At 44.7% G+C, this 18,679-nt stretch overlaps 1 protein-coding gene across 2 annotated transcripts in view; it reads left to right on the plus strand.

Moving 5' to 3' along the window:
• The window catches only part of Scyl2 (SCY1 like pseudokinase 2), a 48,130-nt gene extending 42,335 nt beyond the window's left edge, over window positions 1-5,795 (plus strand). For both annotated transcript variants that reach the window (XM_075954030.1, XM_075954029.1), the window contains exons 17-18: window positions 2,825-2,944; window positions 3,809-5,795. In XM_075954030.1, coding sequence (XP_075810145.1) covers window positions 2,825-2,944; window positions 3,809-4,450 — 762 coding nt within the window. In that variant the 3' untranslated portion in view covers window positions 4,451-5,795. The remainder of the gene's footprint in view (window positions 1-2,824; window positions 2,945-3,808) is intronic.
• The last annotated feature ends 12,884 nt before the right edge of the window (window positions 5,796-18,679 follow it).

Here is an 18,679-nt window from a genome sequence, read left to right on the forward strand (position 1 = left end):
CCACTTGTCAGCAGTTAAAATTTATTTTTTACTTTTTCCCATCCACCCACCTACCTACCTACCTCTCTACCTATCTATCTATCTATCTATCTATCTATCTATCTATCTATCTATCATCTATCTATCTATCTATCATCTATCTATCTATCTATCTATCATCTACCTATCTATCTATCATCTACCTATCTATCTATCTATCATCTATCTATCTACCTATCTATCTATCATCTATCTATCTATCATCTATCTATCTATCTATCTATCTATCTATCTATCTATCATCTATCTATCATCTACCTATCTATCTACCTATCTATCTATCTACCTATCTATCATCTATCTATCTATCTATCTATCTATCTATCTATCTATCTATCTATCTTTGAGACAGGGTTTCTCTGTGCAATAACCATAGTTGTCCTGGAACTCGCTCCATAGACCAAGCTGACCTCAAACTCGCAGATATCCTCCTGCCTCTTCCTTCTGAGTGCAGGGTTTAAAGGTTTGTGCCACCATGCCTGGCTCTTATTTTTTCAACTGTGTGTGTTTGTGGTTAGAGAGGGCTGTACACATGAGTGCAGGTGCCCACAGAGGCCAGGAGAGGGCGTCAGATCCTCCCATGCTTGAGTTGTAGGGAGCTGTGAGCTGCCTGATACAGGTGTGGGAGCCGAACTCGGGCCCGCTGGAAGAGCAGGTGCACCATTCTAGCCACCGAGCCCGCTCTCCCGTCCCAGCTTTTCAGCGTCTGAATTCTCTTCTTACTACATTCCTGTCAGTTTGCATGCTGAGTTGTTAGATGTTCTTTGTTAAACCAGCAGCCTTGACTTTCTTTGGTTTTTATTCCATGGCGATACCTAACTTTTATGGCCTCAGATATTCACTCAGGTTGATTTTTTTGTTTTTGATCTTGCTCAGGCTAGACTTGAACTTGCTATATAGCCAGGAGCTAGTCTGGACCTTCTGGTCTTCTGCCTTCACCTTTCTGCAGGAGTTACAGGCCTGAGCCTCCACATCCCTCTTACCCTGACGTACGCATAGGTTGATTACCTTGTCAGGTGTTGGGGAACATGATGCTCAGATTGGAACTGGCTGATGTTTCCTCATAAGTAGGCTAAAGTTATATGTTTATTTTACTTATTCTCTTACTCTGTGTGTGCATATGTGAGCGTGCACTTGCCATGGTGTGCACTGGAGGTCAGAGGACAACTTTAGAAGTTCCCTCGAGTGTGAGTCTTGGGATCAGTACCAGTTGTCAGACTTGATGGCAAGTGCCCACACCTGCTCAGCCACTTCCCCAGCCCAGGTTACACAGTTTTGGCAAGAATACTAAAAATATGATGTGGGACCCATCTTGATTTATTTTATTAAGAATATATAATGTTGATATACCTTATTAATGTGGAATGCTATTTTAAAGATCTCAATTGGATGCAATTTTACTTTACAAGGACCTAAAATCTGAGTATAGGTTTTGTTCTGTTTCCTTTTTAAAGATTTCCTGTCCTTATGATTTTGAATAGTAAACCTTAAGATAATACTTCCTATTGAAATTTTGGTTTCTATCCAATAAGTCAAAATAAATTTCTTACTATTGTGGCGTCGTCCATTTTTATATTGATTTACAAAATACGATTATCTGTATATAGAGCTAATGACAACACAGGGGCTCACAAAACTGAAAAAGAAAGTCTTGTGAGCTTGCTGTTTAGCAAACTAGATGAATGCAGAGACAGACACAGCCCTATGCAGCACCCACAGTAAAGGAATGTTTGTTCAGTTCTTCCTTGGCCTTTTCTTATACATTTTGTGGTCTTGAGATTGAACTGAGGGCCTTGGAAATTCTTGGCAAACACTGTAGCACTGAACTCCAATCCCAGGCCACGTTTTACTTAAATTTATTAGATTTATTTATTTTCTTATTTTTGTATGTGGTTGTATGTATGCATGCGTGCCCGCCAGGGCATTGTGTGATGGTCTGAGAAAAAGTAGGAGAGTCATTTGTTGCCTTTCCAGCAGGGAAGACCCAGGGATTGAACCCAGGTCATGTGACCGGGTGGCAGGCTCCTTTATCTGCTGAGCCTTCTCACCTGCTGCCTTTCCTGTGTGTGTGCATGTGTGTGCTCACAAGCACGCACCTGTTGTGTGTATGTGGCGGTCAGGGTAACTCAGGTGCCAGTGCTTGCCTTTTTATTCACAGCTGGGAGCCAGGCTGGGATCACAGGTGTGCTGTGTCTAGCTTTACTTGGCTCTGGAGCCTAAACTCAAGTCTGCCATTAGTCATCCCTGTAGCTCCTGTTTTTTGTTTTTTGAGACAGGGTTTCTCTGTGAGGCCGTCCGTGAGTGTCCTAGAGCTCACTCTGTAGAGCAGGCTGGCCTTGAGCTCACAGAGACCCTCTGCCTCCAGCGCTAGCACACTGGGCTCTAGCTCCTCTCTTTAGTTGTGTTCTGAGCTACAGTGTCTGTGAGTTGGACTGACTGGCCTCGGACTCACTGGAACCCAGGCAGTCACTAAATTCTGGTCCTCCTGTCTCAGACTTCCAAATGGCTGGATCACAGGTCTTTGCCATTATGTCTGACTCATGAGCTTTTTAGACTGAGATTTAAATTTGAGCAAGAATAAAATCAGTTACTCTTAAAGAACAAGGTAGTTCTAATGAACTTTGGGTGAGATTTCACCTGAGTCACCAGCGCCGGATCGCTTGCTTGCCCCTGACGTAGTGAAGCATTGCCAAGTGTGCTCACACCTTACCAGAAAAGAAACATCACTCTACAGGTGGAGAATAAAGTTGTGGGTGAGTTTTCTTTTGTTTTGTTTTGCATTAAGGCATCGCTTACACTTGAAGAAAAACAGAAATTAGCAAAGGAACAGGAGCAGGCACAGAAGCTGAAAAGCCAGCAGCCTTTGAAGCCCCAAGTCCACACTCCCATCGCGCCCAGCAAACAGGTGCGTTTCTTTTGCATCAAGCGTCCTCGGTGGTAAGGAGCAGAGTGGTAAGCAGCTAGTGCTCGGGCAGAGGCGTTTAGAGACTAACATGACAAAGCAGTGACTCAAAGGTGCAACTTAGGCTGTCCAGCAGCTCCTGAGCACCCTGCCCCATGTGCAGTGTTTACCCAAAGAGGAAACGTAAGAAAGACGTGGATTAATAGTGCCATTATCAGGAATATTCTCTTCACACCCTTGAGTGTTTCTCAGCTGGAAGGAGCTGCTGTTTCTGACTTTTCCATTCTATCTGACTTTGTAGCTTGGGTTTAGAAGAGGCACCTACATCGCCTGAGCATATTGATTCCCTCTGCGTTCTGGGCACTGTTCCAGATGCTGGCGCTGCCCCCCCTGCTGATGCTGCTGCCCTGGGCGGCCCCTGCTTGCAGAGTGCAGGCTCGCTGGTGCAGCTCAGCGGTGTTCAGCTCACTGCTTCCTGGTATTCAGTCACCACGGCTCTTCCTCAGGAAGAAAATGTTGTGGGCTAAGGGGCATAGTCGAGAATAACTGTTAGCTTCTTACAGAATAGAGGAGTTAAATTCCTAAAAATGTTGGTGAAATTCAAAATAAAAAATATAAAATTATCCTGTTTATGACACAGTTCTGCCTCGGGAGCATCTCACTTACCTGTAGTTTAGATTTCCCGTAACTGTCGTCAAATGATTGCCAGTATTCGCTGCCAGGAGCTGTACTCACATTAGCGGTCACTGTGTCGCTGCAGGCCATAGCTAATCGACTGGGTGGAGATCCCTGGCCTGACTGGCATTGTGCTTTATCAAACTCTGTCCATGCTTACTAATTGGACAGTCATTTGCTCCTCTTTTTCAGACCAAGGACCTGACAGATACGTTGATGGATAACATCACCTCCTTGACCAGCCTTTCCGTTAGCACTCCTAAGCTTTCCGCTTCAAGTACCTTCACGTCTGTTCCTTCCACGGGCCTCAACATGATGTTTTCTACACCAATTGATAATTCAAAGAGAAATTTGACAAATGGCCTGAATGCCAACATGGGCTTTCAGACTTCAGGATTCAGCATGCCGGTCAACCCGAACCAGAACTACTTCAGCAGTTCGAGCACCGCTGGAGTGTCCACGATGACTCTGGGAGCGGCTCCCACGCTGTCAAGCTATAGCCCTTTGAGTGTTCCTCCCGCTGCTGTGAAGGCTCAGCAGAGACCGGCCGATATGTCGGCCCTTAATAACCTGTTTGGCCCTCAGAAACCCAAAGTTAGCATGAACCAGCTATCCCAGCAGAAACCAAATCAGTGGCTGAATCAGTTTGTCCCTCCTCAGGGTTCCTCAGGTATGGGCAGCGCAGCCATGGGCGTACAGGCGAATGTGATGGGACAGGCTGCCTTTGGTATGCAGGGCAACCCTTTCTTTAACCCGCAGAACTTCGCACAGCCACCAGCTACCATGACCAGTAGCAGTTCAGCTAGCAACGATCTGAAAGATCTTTTCGGGTGAGGTGTCACGTCTGCTCCTCGGAGGTCGCTGCAGTTCAGTCATGGGTGAGCAGACTTAGATCGGCGTGCAGCTGGCTTGAAGAAACTGCTCCTGGGGGCAGTGGCTTGTTTCTGTGATGGAGAACACCTGCTTCCATGCCAGCCAGCGCAGGAGTTGTGTGGATCCTAACCAGTTCAATTTTTTAAAGTGTTGAGGATTTTCTCCTCTACAAAACCTCCTCTTCAGGTTTTTAAAGATCCAGTCCTTACTAGTCTCAAAGTGCGAAAGGACAACCGAGTTATCTTGAATAACAGTTTTTAAATCAGATGTTTATTTTGGCTTGTAAATCTTCATGTTATTAAAGCCTTGTGTTGATGGTAGCTGGGCGCTCACCTGTTCCCTCACCTTTGTATTCTCTTGTCCTCACCAGTGGGAAGAGTCTGGGTTCTGTGTCGGTTTGTTCGCCCTGTGTGACAGGGGATGGTAACATGAAGGGGAAGCATCGGGTCCTTTGCTTCTTCCAGTCTTAGTTTTCAAAGGAACTTACGCTTCGTGCAAAAGACAGTAAAAATGCTGCAAATCGTAATTTACGTTAATTTCACTGGTTTAAAAGCATTATTAACCATCTTAAATGCAAACTAATCATTGTGAATTATATTTTAGCATGATCTGCCTCAAATAGCAATGTATTTCTGCCTTTACTTGAATATCTTTAGGATCACCTTTTTCCTGTTGTACCACAGGAGAGCCATTGTACAGAAACCAGACAGAGCCCCTGGACCCGGCTTCCCTGCCACTGCCTTCGTACTTGAGTTTGAATTCAAACTTCTGAAGTTGCAGCACATATAAATTACATTTTCAAAAGGAGATTTGTAAAAAAAATAATAATAATTAAACTATATTTAATGAGTAAACTTTTGAGATTTCTGCCATGTTGTTTCAACTGTAATAACCCGTATAAATGAGTGAGCCGTTGGACACCAACAGATTGAATGTGAGCTTGCCATGAAGTCCAGCCCCCGTTAGGTACCCACTACTGAAACTCAGTTCTGTTCTAGGAGTTCCAGAATCTTTGTTTGGACATTTAGTGTCTGTAAAGCTGTCACTGTTAGGAGGGAAGTAGTTCCAGTAGGACGCGTCTCCCTCTCCAGAAGGCTTCCCTGGTGTTTGTCTTTAATCTGCTGATTCTACCACAGAGCCTTATGCTACAAACATCATTTGTATTTTTAAAACTCATATCCCACTGTTATGTGATAACTAAAGAACTCTTAAAAAACTGTGTATGTGATATAGTTGCTGCCATACAGTTTGTGGTTTTTAATTATCTGGAACCAGCAATCATTTAAAATAAATCATATAAAGTTTAGTGTGCTGATACTAAGTTTATTAAATGACTGAATGTTCATTAAAAAAATACACACATATATATACATACACATATATAAACATACACACACATCACCCCAGACGCATATATTACATATGCATATATACAGCACTTATTACAAGGTACCATTTCATGCCATTACCAGTGCTAATAACATCCAGTTAAAAGCACACTTAAAAAAAAATGCAAGTCAGTGTTCACACCTGGCACTTGTGTAGCATGACATCAAAAGAATTTCATTCAAGAAATGAAAAGGCATTTTTGTCAAGTACATTTACAACTTCACCAGACTTGTTTATAAACACAGTAGTAATATTTCTTTTGGGAAATGTTTTATATGGAATAAAATTGTTGAACATTTCTTTGTAACAGTTCAGTAGCTGTTTATTGAGAAGTTCTTTTTAATTTTTATGTGTTGGGGGTGGTTTGCCTGCCTGGGTGTAGACATACCATGTGCGTGCGATGCCTTTAAAGGCCAGAAGAGGGCACTGGACCCTGCTTCAGTTATTTGACCATGGCAAACTTATAAAAGGAATGATTTCTTGCCGGCTCACAGTCCCCCATCATGATGGGGGGAGCATAGTGCTGGAGCAGTATCTGAGAGCTTACGTCCTGATCCACATGCTTGAGGCAGAGACGGGTAGTGGAAGGGAAAGAGAGTGAGCACACACGGAATTAAAAAGTGAACTCTCAGAGCCCACACCCCAGTGACACACCCCCTCCAACAAGGCCACACCTCCTAATCCTTCCCAAACAGTTCCATCAATTGGGGACCAAGCATTCAAATATGGGAACTTTCGGCTGCCATATTCATTCAAGCTGCTACAGATATTCTGGGCCTGGAGTTAGGATGTTTGTGCCACCATATGGCTGGGATTCGAACTCAGTTTCTCGGGGGAAACAACCACTTAGTCACTCTTAACCGCTGAGTCATCTTCCCAGCCCTCTTTATAAAGTAACTTGATATTAGTGTTGAATTCCTCATTAGAAGGAAATGCTATACCCATCTGTATGTAGCTTAAGCTTCAAATATGCCAGTGGACTACTTGAAAAGCCCAATATCTAATTCTTAAGTAGCTTACAAGTGTTTATTGCCACCCCTCCCTGAGGACTTAGGCATAACCAGTGAGGGAGAGAGACTTTGCATTAGTTAATAGGGAAGGAACTCTATGGTGGGGTAGCTGGTACAAAGTCCCACATTCCTGTAAAGAAGTCTAATGAAATAAACACACGGGTATGGTCCAAGAAAAGGGGTATTGGGACAAAGGAAGGGCATTAGGAGTGGGGTGGGCGAGAGAAGGTAATGAGGGGGTAAATATGACTGAGCTACATTATGTATACGAATGGAAAGTCACAATGAAAGCCGCTATCTGTAATTAATATTTGCTAGTCAGAATGCTGGTTATTGGGATGGGAGTGTGACTCTACCAGTAAAGAGCCCGCCTTGAAAGTGTGAGGGTCGGCATTAGATCCCCAGAATGCACGGACAATCCCAGGTATCTTGGTCCGTGTTGTCATGGCAGTAGTGAGGAGGTGGGACCAGGAGGACCCCTGGGGCTTGCTGGCCAGTCAGCCCACCCTAATTGGAATACTAGGCCCGTGAGAAGTCCTGTCTCAAAGGAGGTGGCTGATGCCCCTGAAGATGATACAATTGCCCCTCTTCTGTTCCTATCTATACCTACCAGTGCAGGTGTGCCCCCCAGAAACATTAAAAATTATTTTTAAAAGTTGCTGTTTGGGTTGGGGCTCAGTTGACAGAGTATTTAATGTACACAAAGCCCCGGGCTTTATCTCCATTATTATATAAACCTCTTGTGGTGCACGCCTGCAATCTTATCAACCTGGATTGGAGGCAGGAGGATTAGAACTTTGTGGTTATCCTCAGCTGCAAGAGTTCAAGGCCAGAGCTGCAAGAGAGCCTGTCTTGAAAAAAAATTATTGAGAATTGTCCCTCTAGTTCCCCCATGTTGTCAATGGGGTTTACGTTATCTCTGCCAATCGAGTTGGTTTCCTCGCATCTGCTGTTAGGAAGTTGCCCTGTGTTTAGGCTAATGTGTTTCTTTGTGAATCCAGTTTTAAACTGGTGGACATTCTAAAGTCCATGTCATATCTCTTGTCTTAAAATAGGAAGTTGGTGGGCATCTGTAGGCAACAGTTGCAGTAAATTGATTTTGGGGGAGGGTTCCCCTCAAAATTGAAAATGAGCTATGCACAGGATGTATAAACAGAAATAGATTGTTTATCATGTTTTCTTGTGTACTTTCAGATTGTATAGGATGCGTGTGTGTATGTGTGAAAAGATCTGGTAGCAAACACAGGACGTATCAGGTTAACCTGGGCAAACCGTGCCGTGTTAAATTCTGACTCCATATTTCTTGTCCTACTTGAGAAGTGTCTGTTCAGTTGATTTGCCCCTCCCCCCATTGTTTAGGATTATTTGCTTTATAACTGAGTCTCACTATTCCTGATTGGCCTTGAATTAGTAGGCCAACCTACCTCTGCTTCCTGAGGGCTGGGATCAAATGCCAGACACTTGCTTGTTCTTTAAATTATCCTCTTTTCTTTGATGAGTTCATACATCTATACAATGTCTCTTGACCCAGCCACGGCTGATTCTTCCTTCCCGTTCCTAGTAGTAGATTTGTAATATTTTAGGACAAATGGATCTGTAACAATCCAAGTTGCCTAGGACTGCCATGTCTTTCAAGCTAGAACATGGAGTAAGACCTTGGTTTAGATGCATGAGCTCACAGTATAGCCAGGTCAACATCAGACTCCAGCTCCTGCCTCAGCCTCCTGCAAGACATAACTCAGTATGCACCACCGCACTGGCTAGAACACGTTTTCTACTGCAACCTCTACGTAAAACACACAGAACAAAAATTGGAGAAAATGTCTTTAGTAAGCATAGTACACCTTATTTTATAGTTAGTAAAACCCTAGAAGGGTTTCACAAATTGGTTAGAAACAAATGGAGTTCTGCTCCGTCTCCCTTTCTCTGAGTGAATGTGGAAACAGAAGGCCCAAGACTTGCATGGCTTACGAGGTCAGATGGGGGTGGACACTGTGTTCTTTTCCTTTGTGAATTGTGAACACTGATTTAGTTGAGACTGATTAATGTAGCGAGTACGCATGCTGGAAAACTGCGGGGGAAGACTGGGGAGAGGAAGATGTCCGAGACCCACACAGGCTCAAGTGTCAGTGACCCGTGGACTGGGGGACCCAGTGGTGCTGACAGCACCCAAATGTCATGGGATTAAAGCTGGTAAACCTGGGGAGGAGAGAGTACAGCGAGAGCAGCCATTTCCCTAAATGGTGCTTGCTGGTTCCTAGAAATGTTTTCTAGCCCTAGCTCCCGGTGTTACTGCAATCTGGAGTACACACGTACGCAGGCTGCACATACCTGTGTAGTTTCAATGTTCCCGTTTTAAAAGCAAAAATTCATGTTGCTGTATCTTATTTAACTTTCCCCAAAATGCTGTTCGGGTTTGGATTGATATAACAAATCAGTGAGATACTCCCATTGCTTTATTTGGGGGGGGGGGCTCTTTAAGAATTTACATATGTTTGACATTTAGCACGTCTCAGTTCAGACGACTCGGTATCCACGCACAGCTGGTAGCTGCTGTATTAGGCAGTGCGGTATGCGTGGGAGCTGCTGTCAGCAGTAAACTGTGGCACCTTTCGGCTTGGCTCCAAACTCCACCAGAGCTGGACGCGCTAGACTTACTCTTTGCTGACAAGCATTGAGCTGCGTCACTAGAGGGCGCCGGAGCTCAAGGCATGGGAGCCTAGCTGTAAGGGAGGCGTCCTCAGCAGAGGAGGGCTTGTCCCTTAAGGGAACCTAGCTGTCTGAGCAAGGCAGCTAGGCTGCCTCTGAGCTACTACTGTGAACAGATCCAACTCAGCCACTCTGGTCTGTGCCCTCCAGCAAGGTCTTCCTTGTGGTGGAAACAAGTTGGGAGTGTGGGGTTGAGCCCCCCTCCCCCCGCAATCTCTGGAACCCTGTTTTAAGACAAAGTTTTTCTTCAAAGACCCTGCTACGTGGGTGTCTTTTTGCTTCTTACTCCTCTTTAGTTGATGAGCTTCTAGCTAATAACTATTAAATCGTTTCCCATTGATGAGGTTTTCAGGTCCCTTCCTCTCCTTGGGAAAGTACTCATGGATGCTGGGGAAGGGGGAATTGTCTTCAGTTAGTGTAGGCATTGGATAGCTCCCGCCCATCTTCTGTGAATGGCCCTGGTTAAACTCAGTGGGACACAAAATAAAACAACAGCAACAACAACAACAACATCATGGCTGTGGGAACGGGACTTTAGGGTTTGTTGGGGGTGAGAGTCATGGATACATTATACATGAAGTTGTCAAAGAATAAATGTAATAATTTTTTTCCTCTTTGTATCGTGTGATTTCTGTCTCCTGTGTGACCCTGAATCTGCTACAAAACTATTTAGAAACAGGACTGAAGAGAAGACTCTGTGGCTAAGAGCAGTGCCTGCTTTTCCAAAGGTCCTGAGTTTAATTCCCAGAAACCACATGGTGGCTCACAACCATCTGTAATGAGATCTGGGGCCCTCTTGAGGAAGAGACCTGGTCAGTCGTCCTCATCCACTTAGACCATGAAAGCCAAGATGGTAATTTCAACAGAACCGCAATATACGGGCTGCCCATGCATGCTTCTGCATTGCCAGGGCATAAATTCCATCATTCATTCGTTCATGGTATACACACACACTCTAGCAACAGGCATGGAATAGTATCTGCATGTTGTATATTAAAACTTACCCTTTGAGAAGTTCTGAGTTGGGCATGGTGGTTCAGGTATGTAGTCCCAGCATTTGGGAGGCTGAGACCAGTGGATTACTGTGTATGCATTGGCGGCCAGCCAGGGCGGTGGAGTGATGCGCACTTCTAAGGAAGAACAATTTTGAAATTGTTTGAAATGTGCTGATGATAGTGGAAATAAAGTGTGGCTGCTTGAACTCTATTTGATGCTTTCAACACCACCGCCACCCACCACCCTGCTCCTTTTTCAGTATGTCCCCTTGTGCAGTGGCCTAGGTTGCTAATAAACTCAGTGTTTGACATTTCTGCCAAGGCGCGGTGTCTGGAATTCAGACGTAAGAATCAACAGTGATGCAAGTTTAATCCTACCGATGCCTCTAAGCCTGCTAGCCTTTCTAGCTGCAGCGATTAAACGTTGCCCAAGTGACGCATGCAGAAGGCATGCTAAAAGCATGCAATTCATGGACTTTGGAGCCAGACAAAGGTGGATTTGTGTGCTTTTGGTTTTTTGTTTTTTTTTTAAATTATGCCAGTTACTTGTTTGTTCATGAGTTGAAACAGCCAAAACTGTGCAAAACAAAACGACAACAAAAATCCCTTCTCTTTGTGTTCAATTATATGGAGCCAACTGTGCTGCCTTGACCCTTCCCCCTCAGCCACTCGGGTTTTGGGGTTACAGCTTCCAGCATCAAGCCCAACCGGTCATTTTTGTAAATAGAGGGAAATGTTCCCATGGCAGCAGGTACCCTCCCAAGACTGCTCCCGTCTGAGGAGTTACCGGCTGTTTCGGGTTCAGCGATTATGGTTCTGTGACTGACATTCTATCGGCATCCATCCACACACACACCAGAGAGCAATCTGCAAGATCTCAGTTTTCGAGAGGTCTATGAATAGGCTCAAAGTTGAGTACCCACTTCTCTAGGAATTCTGAACTAAACCCACTTGAGCCCTCTGTGCCTGGGTGGCTGAGTTTGGACCATGGCTGTCACCTTTGTCACATTTGAACCGTGTTATGAAATCAGTACTGGTGCCAGGAAGGACTGACTTACTCTAACATGGAATATAGCTGCTTTGAGTTTATGAAGGACAAATGCTAGGTCGCGGGTAGCAAGATTGGTTTAATGTCAACTTGATAAACCTCAAATCATCCCGGCTGATGAGTCTCAGTGAAGGATTCTCTACATTTAATTGGCCTATGGACATGTTAGGGGTGTCTTAAGTCAATGGCCTGGGGGACTCAACCCACTGTGGGGAGCCCCAACCCCTTGGATGGTGTTAAGGAGAGAAACTGACTGAGCAGACGCAAGGAAGGAAGCATTTGTTTCTTTCTGCCCCTGACTGTGGATGTGTGACTAGCTGTTTTCAAGATCCTGCCTTAGCTTCCCCTCAACGATAAACTATAATCTGCAACTGTAAGGTGAACAGACCCGCCCCCCTCTCTGTCCCTTGCTTTTTGCCAGAGCATTTTATCACGGGAACCGCAGAGAAACCGGAGCATGAGTAAATGTGCTTCTAGCCAGCTGCTCTGCTCTTTGGTGTCGGAGGTCCTGTGTATGTGCTGCTTTCTTTGCTTAATGCATAATGAAACTTAGAATCTTCAAATAGCAAATCAGAAGGGGACAGCCAAATTGTCAGGGTACTACACCAAACATACAGGGTGTCTCAAACGACAGAGTGTAGTGCTTACAGTCTGACTGCAGCTGTGTGTGTGTGTGTGTGTGTGTGTGTGTGTGTGTGGTGTTTGTGTTTAATCTTCCTTTGCTGTGATTTCCTTTTTTTATATCAATATTTTAAATTGTGCATATCTGTGTGTGCCTGGGTGTGTTTGTACACATGTGTGCAGGTGCTGTTGGAGGCCAGAAGAGTATGTCATATCCTCTGGAACTGGAGTGTAGGTGGCTATAAGCCAGAACTGTGGGTGCTGGGAACCAAGCTTAGGTCCCCCATAAGCAGCACGCTCTCTCAACCACTGAGCTGCGTCTCCAGTCCATGGTTTACTGTCTTAAAAACAGAGTCACGTGACTCTCGTGGACACTCCTGCTTTGGAATTAGAGCAAACATTTACTCGAAGTGGGTTTAAACGTTTTTTCTTTCACAAAGCAGGATGAGTTTTCTTGGGCAAATCGAGGGTCACACCTCCCAAGCACAGGCCGGGTGGTGGCATTTGTGAAGTCCCTGGCGTGTGCCCTAGATACAGCTCCCTCACAATGGATGCACACCTTCAGACCGCTGCCATGAACCTGGCGTGTGCCCTAGATACAGCTCCCTCACAATGGATGCACACCTTCAGACCGCTGCCATGAACCTGGCGTGTGCCCTAGATACAGCTCCCTCACAATGGATGCACACCTTCAGACTGCTGCCATGAACCTGGCGTGTGCCCTAGATACAGCTCCCTCACAATGGATGCACACCTTCAGACTGCTGCCATGAACCTGGCGTGTGCCCTAGATACAGCTCCCTCACAATGGATGCACACCTTCAGACCGCTGCCATGAACCTGGCGTGTGCCCTAGATACAGCTCCCTCACAATGGATGCACACCTTCAGACCGCTGCCATGAACCTGGCGTGTGCCCTAGATACAGCTCCCTCACAATGGATGTACACCTTCAGACTGCTGCCATGAAGAATAAATGTGCCATTGAGCTCAAGGCGAATGCATTCATTCTTCAAAGACTAAGCCTCCAAGCTGTGACAGACTTGGACCGGTGAGAATCTTGGGGCACGAATATGAGCAGGCGGTGGCCTTGGCCTCAGGTTTGCCCTGCTGAGTAAGCAGGCTGGGAACTGCCACATAGGCTGTGGCTGGGAGCCAGGGAGCCGGCACTCGGTCGGCCTAGGGAAGCTCTCCAAGATCAGGCAGAGCCTGAGCCCAAGTAAATGGAGCCCTCTTAGGAGGGTTTCTGTGCTGGCAGATGGTTACCAAGGAATCAGATTAAGCTGGAAGTATTGAGGATGGGATTCGTCTAGACAATTCCCAGAGTCTTTCTGAAATCGGAGGTCATGTTAATATTGCTTAATATTGCTATCTTTAAACACAGACTATGTATTCTATATATGATCCTCCTGCCTCAGCCTTCTCAAGTGTTGAGGCTGCTGTATTGGTCAACTGAATAACTTTTGTTTAACATTATAGCCCAGGGTGCGCACCGCACCCCCATGTCTGCGCCCTGTGCGCTGGCACCCAGTTTGCGAGCTTCGGGCAAGGGGTCTGGAGGTTAAAATACACACACACACAGAGACAGAGAGACAGCGACACAGGTCATCCTTGAATTCCCCAAGAATGCCTCCTTTATTGTGTTCAGGGGCAGATTATATAGAGATAGCCACGCCCCAGCCAAACCCACCAGAAACCACTCTCCTGCCATCAGCAACTCCTGAAGGTCAGAGAAGCTGTAGGCACTCAGATCAGGGGATTACAAGAAATACAGGATCTGGGGTCTCACTGCTCCCAACAGGTCTTAAAATCCTAGCAGGGCCCCTTGCTTCCATCTCTCAAATGCTGGGATAATAAGCATGAACCATGACTTCAAACAATTTTTCTGTTGTGTACATTGTGTGTGTGTAGCATGCATGTGTATATGTGGGTACGTATAGATGACAGAGGATGTTGCGTGTCTTCCTCAAACACTACATATTGAGGCAGTATATCTCACTTTAGAGAGCTTGCTCAGGAGTTATCCTGTCTCCAGGTGCGGGGTTCACAGGTGGCCACCATGCCCTCTGGGTGTCAGAACTCCGGTCCCCATGCTTGGGTGGCAAGCACCTGTATCAGCTGTAGCTCTCTCCTAATAACTTTAGATGATAAAGGAGAAGGGGAATTAATGTTAGCTTAAAAGATTTTGTATTTAGACCAACAACAAAGCAAATAACAAAATAAGTAATCGACAGTGTTACTTGTAGCTAACCGTCGGTAATCTGAGTATTTTGGAAGTTGAAGAATTCACAGGAATTTGATGTGTATGTAGAATACATAACCTTATTTGAAGACAGTGGCTGATTTCTGCGAGGGGAGGAATGTTTGCTGTGAATGAATCTGTTTCATCTACAAAGCCCCAGAAGATGTCACTGTTTCCCAAATGGTCATCATATTAGCCTCTTCTAGGAGCATTCTTGGGACATAAATAGGCAGGGGACAACCTTGTCAGGGATGTTTCACTTGTGGTGAGAAGAGCAGGACCTCAAGAGGAAGGCAACTCAATGAAACAGTTTGGCCACTCAGGGTTCTGCCTGCACTGCAGTCATGGTAAAGGCGGGCCAGGAAGCTGGCTTAGCCCGTTGAAGGTGCCTGATAGCCTGATCCCAGGCATTCACAGGAGAGAAGGAGAAACCCAACTCGGGCATGTTGTTTTCTGATGTCCATGCTCATGGTGTCTGTCTGTCTGTCTCTCTGACACACACACACAAACAAACACTAAATTGAAAAGATAAGGCGATAAAATAGCCCCATATGCCTTGTAATATTGACTTGTTTTAGCATTTAGGTTTGGATTATTATGATACAACGGAATTCACTAACTTTACTAGATTTTATCATTTATTTTGATTTTGGATGCCACCTAAGTATCTCTGACATTTTAACGGTGGTTCTTTATGGAGTATAATGCAAAGTCAGATTTTTTTTTCTATGGCGTAACAATTGCATGGTGAAAGGAACCAAAATCTTCCAATTTTCTCAGGGGGGGCAGGGAGGGGCTCAGCATATTTCTCAAAGCCACCCTGAAGACCCCCCCCCCCAAGAATAAATAGAGCTTCAGTTCTGGACAGTCTGGTTGAAAGTCCTTATTAGCTCCTATGGTAAATAGCGAATGTAACCAACTAATAAACGAGACTGTCTAGTTTGGCTTCTGATTTTGGATGCATTAGTTAATGATCAATGGACCCTTCTCCTTTGGCTTCTGATGGCATGTTATGGTGAGCGTATGTATCCAGTCAGCATCATTTATCTTCTGGCTGGGAAACGAAGGAAAGGAGGAAAGGACTGGGGTTCCACTGTAAGACCTCCCGTTTGGCCCCGCCTCCTCAAGGACCTGGCAACACCAAGCAGAAGAGGAAGTCTTTATTTGCCACATGCACGTTTGGATTGTGGGGGAGGAAAGTGTTTATTCAATCTTCCATTTCTAGGTCACAATTCATCCCTGGGGAAGTCAGAGCAGAACTCCAGGCAGGAACCCAGGGGCAGGAACTGAAGCAGAGAGGTAGAGAAAGGCTTTTACTGGCTTGCTGTGTAGCTCTCTGTTTAGCTGGCTTCGTTTTCAACTTTCAACAGAAATGTTAGCATCCTACGGCAAGAAAAAGATACGAAGTGGAATCAGCAGCATAAATACGTGACTTAGAACGCACACAAGCAATCTTGAAAGATAATAAGTTAAAAATTAAGTCCCATGTGTCATAATGAATGGAACGTGGTGGGACAAAGGAACAACTCTTTAAGTATTGAACTATAGCAAGAAAGACAGCCTGGGGCTCACTGAAATCCAATATAACTTGTAAAAATTTCATACATCACTGGATGGTGGTGGTACATGCCCGTAGCCCCAGCCGTTGGGAGGTAGAGGCAGGTTGGTTTCTGTGAGTTTGAAGCCAGCCTGGTCTGCACAGTGAGACCCTGCCTTAAAAAATTAAAAACAAAAAGTTCATATGAATTGTATTTGCCTTCAGATTGAACTCTAACATATATAGTCCTAGCCATACACAGACTAAGCTTTTCTACATCTTTTTTTAGCAATAAGTGTTAATGATGTGGAAGCTTGTAAGAGAAATATTTTCCTGTAGTGTTTATGCAGTTATAAAACCTGCTAAAGATTTGGAAATTCTGTCAACACCATCCAGTGCTTCATTTTAATTAGGTCTATTTTAAATATCTCTATTTTTTGAGGCTATAATTTAATTACGATATTTTTGAGGACCCTTCAGATCCAAACTAGAACACGGCCGCATATCTAACAACAACTCTGGCACAGAGTTAGGAGACAAGTTCTAAAACCGGGCTTCTTATCCCATCAGGTACATTTCTTAGCTGTGTGAGCTTCAGCTGGTCTATTTAACCCCTCTGTGACTCAGTCCTCTCATTGTGTGTCACCTAACAATAGAAGCTACTCAGGGTCATTGTGGGGATTAAGTGAGCCAGCGGATAGTAAATGCTTGAAGCCTGGCACCTGGGAAATGCTCCCCAAATCATAGTGATTGTTGTCATCAGCCATTCACAGCACCAACAGACTCATGCCCAGTGCTTTCTGCAGGAATGGCTGGTGCCCTCAGCAGCCACAGACCCTTGGAGACTCAAGTGGTCTTTGCTGAGTTCTGCTCCCAGCGCAGGAGGTAATATATAAGTATCCTGAAACTGGGAGTTGGAGGATGGATTAGAAGCTCTGTTAGGGGATGCTTTCTGTGAAAGAGACTGCTTCTCATATTTTATTGACTTGCATCATTTTCTTTGAGCATGTGAGTGATCTTTGAGGGGATAGGGGGTAGAAGAACTAGACATGGGGTTTCCTGGGGCTTTAGGGTTCTGTATCATGCAGAGTTGCATTGTCGAGGTTGGCAGCAAGAAAATATTCCTTAAAGAGTGCAGAGCTGGGCAGGTGTGTGTGAGTGTGTGAGTGTGTGTGTGTGTGTGTGTGTGTGAGTGTGTGTGTGTGCGCATGTGTGTGTGTGTGTGTGTGTGTAAACTGAAAAATTGTTCCTAAAGCTCATATGAAAAATATGTAGGATGAACCAAAGTTTTTTAAAAGAGCAAAGTTGAGGAACTTTCATTTTTCTCATCCAAAGCTTATAAAGCTATAGTCAGAGAGTGTGATACTGATGGATTAAGCAGGTATATAGATTGATGGAACAAGATTCAGAGTCCAAAGATCTTCATGGTTTTGTTCAAAATAAAAGTGCCAATACAATTCACTGGCAAAGCAAAGATAGCTTTTCCAGACCGAGGGGATGGTTCAGTCACTAAAACATTTGAATATTTGTCTTATAGCACGCATAAGGATAAACTCACCATGGGCCATAGACTTAAACTTAAGTGCTGAGACAAAGAATCCCTTAGTATAAAAGACAGGAGAAAACCCGTGAGGCTTCAGAACAGCTTAAGCAAAGTTCATAAAAGGAAAAAAAAAACTGGATCAGTTTTTACCTCATCAAAACACAAAAGATCTGCCCTTCAACGCATAGAAGGAAGAAAGTGAGGAGACAAAGAGACCAGGGAAACATTTGCAAAACTGACAAAGAACCTGTGCCCAGAACACATGCCCGTGGTATCATTAATCAGCAGGCAAAACCCACTTAAAATGTGCAAAGTGTCTGAATAGGAATTTTATGTCCCTCCCTCCCCTCCCCCCCACAAAGCGATGCCAATGGCTCCTAAACAATGGAAAGATGGCAATGTCGCCAGTCATAATGCAGATTAAAAGCACAGTGGCATGTGTTATACCCACTACAATGGCTACACCGGAAAAAGCCAGCAAGTCTTGGCATGGATATGGAGGAATGGGAAACACCGTATGTGCTAGAGGGACTGTCAAATACTGCAACCACTTCAAAAACAATCGGGCGGTTCCTTCAGAAGTGAAGTGCGCATTTTCATATGACCTGCTAAGCATTTACCTGAGAGACATAAAAACAGAAAGCCATATACGAATGCTCATCATAGTTTTCCTCATGACAATAAAAATAAAAATAGTGAAATGCGCATCAATAAATCAGTGGATGGACAATGTGTGGTGCACAATGACATGTCACTGGCATGTGCAGTTTATCCACACAATGACATGTCACTGGCATGTGCAGTGCAGTGTATCCACACAATGACATGCCACTGGCATGTGCAGTTTATCCACACAATGACATGCTATTGACATATGCAGTGCATCCACACAATGACATGCCACTGACATATGCAGTGCATCCACACAATGACATGCCACTGGCATGTGCAGTTTATCCACACAATGACATGCTATTGACATATGCAGTGCATCCACACAATGACATGCTATTGACATATGCAATGTCTACACACAATGACATGCTGTCGACATATGCAGTGCATCCACACAATGACATGCCATTGACATATGCAGT

This window comes from Microtus pennsylvanicus, chromosome 20 (genome assembly GCF_037038515.1).
Source record: "Microtus pennsylvanicus isolate mMicPen1 chromosome 20, mMicPen1.hap1, whole genome shotgun sequence".
NCBI lineage: Eukaryota > Metazoa > Chordata > Mammalia > Rodentia > Cricetidae > Microtus > Microtus pennsylvanicus.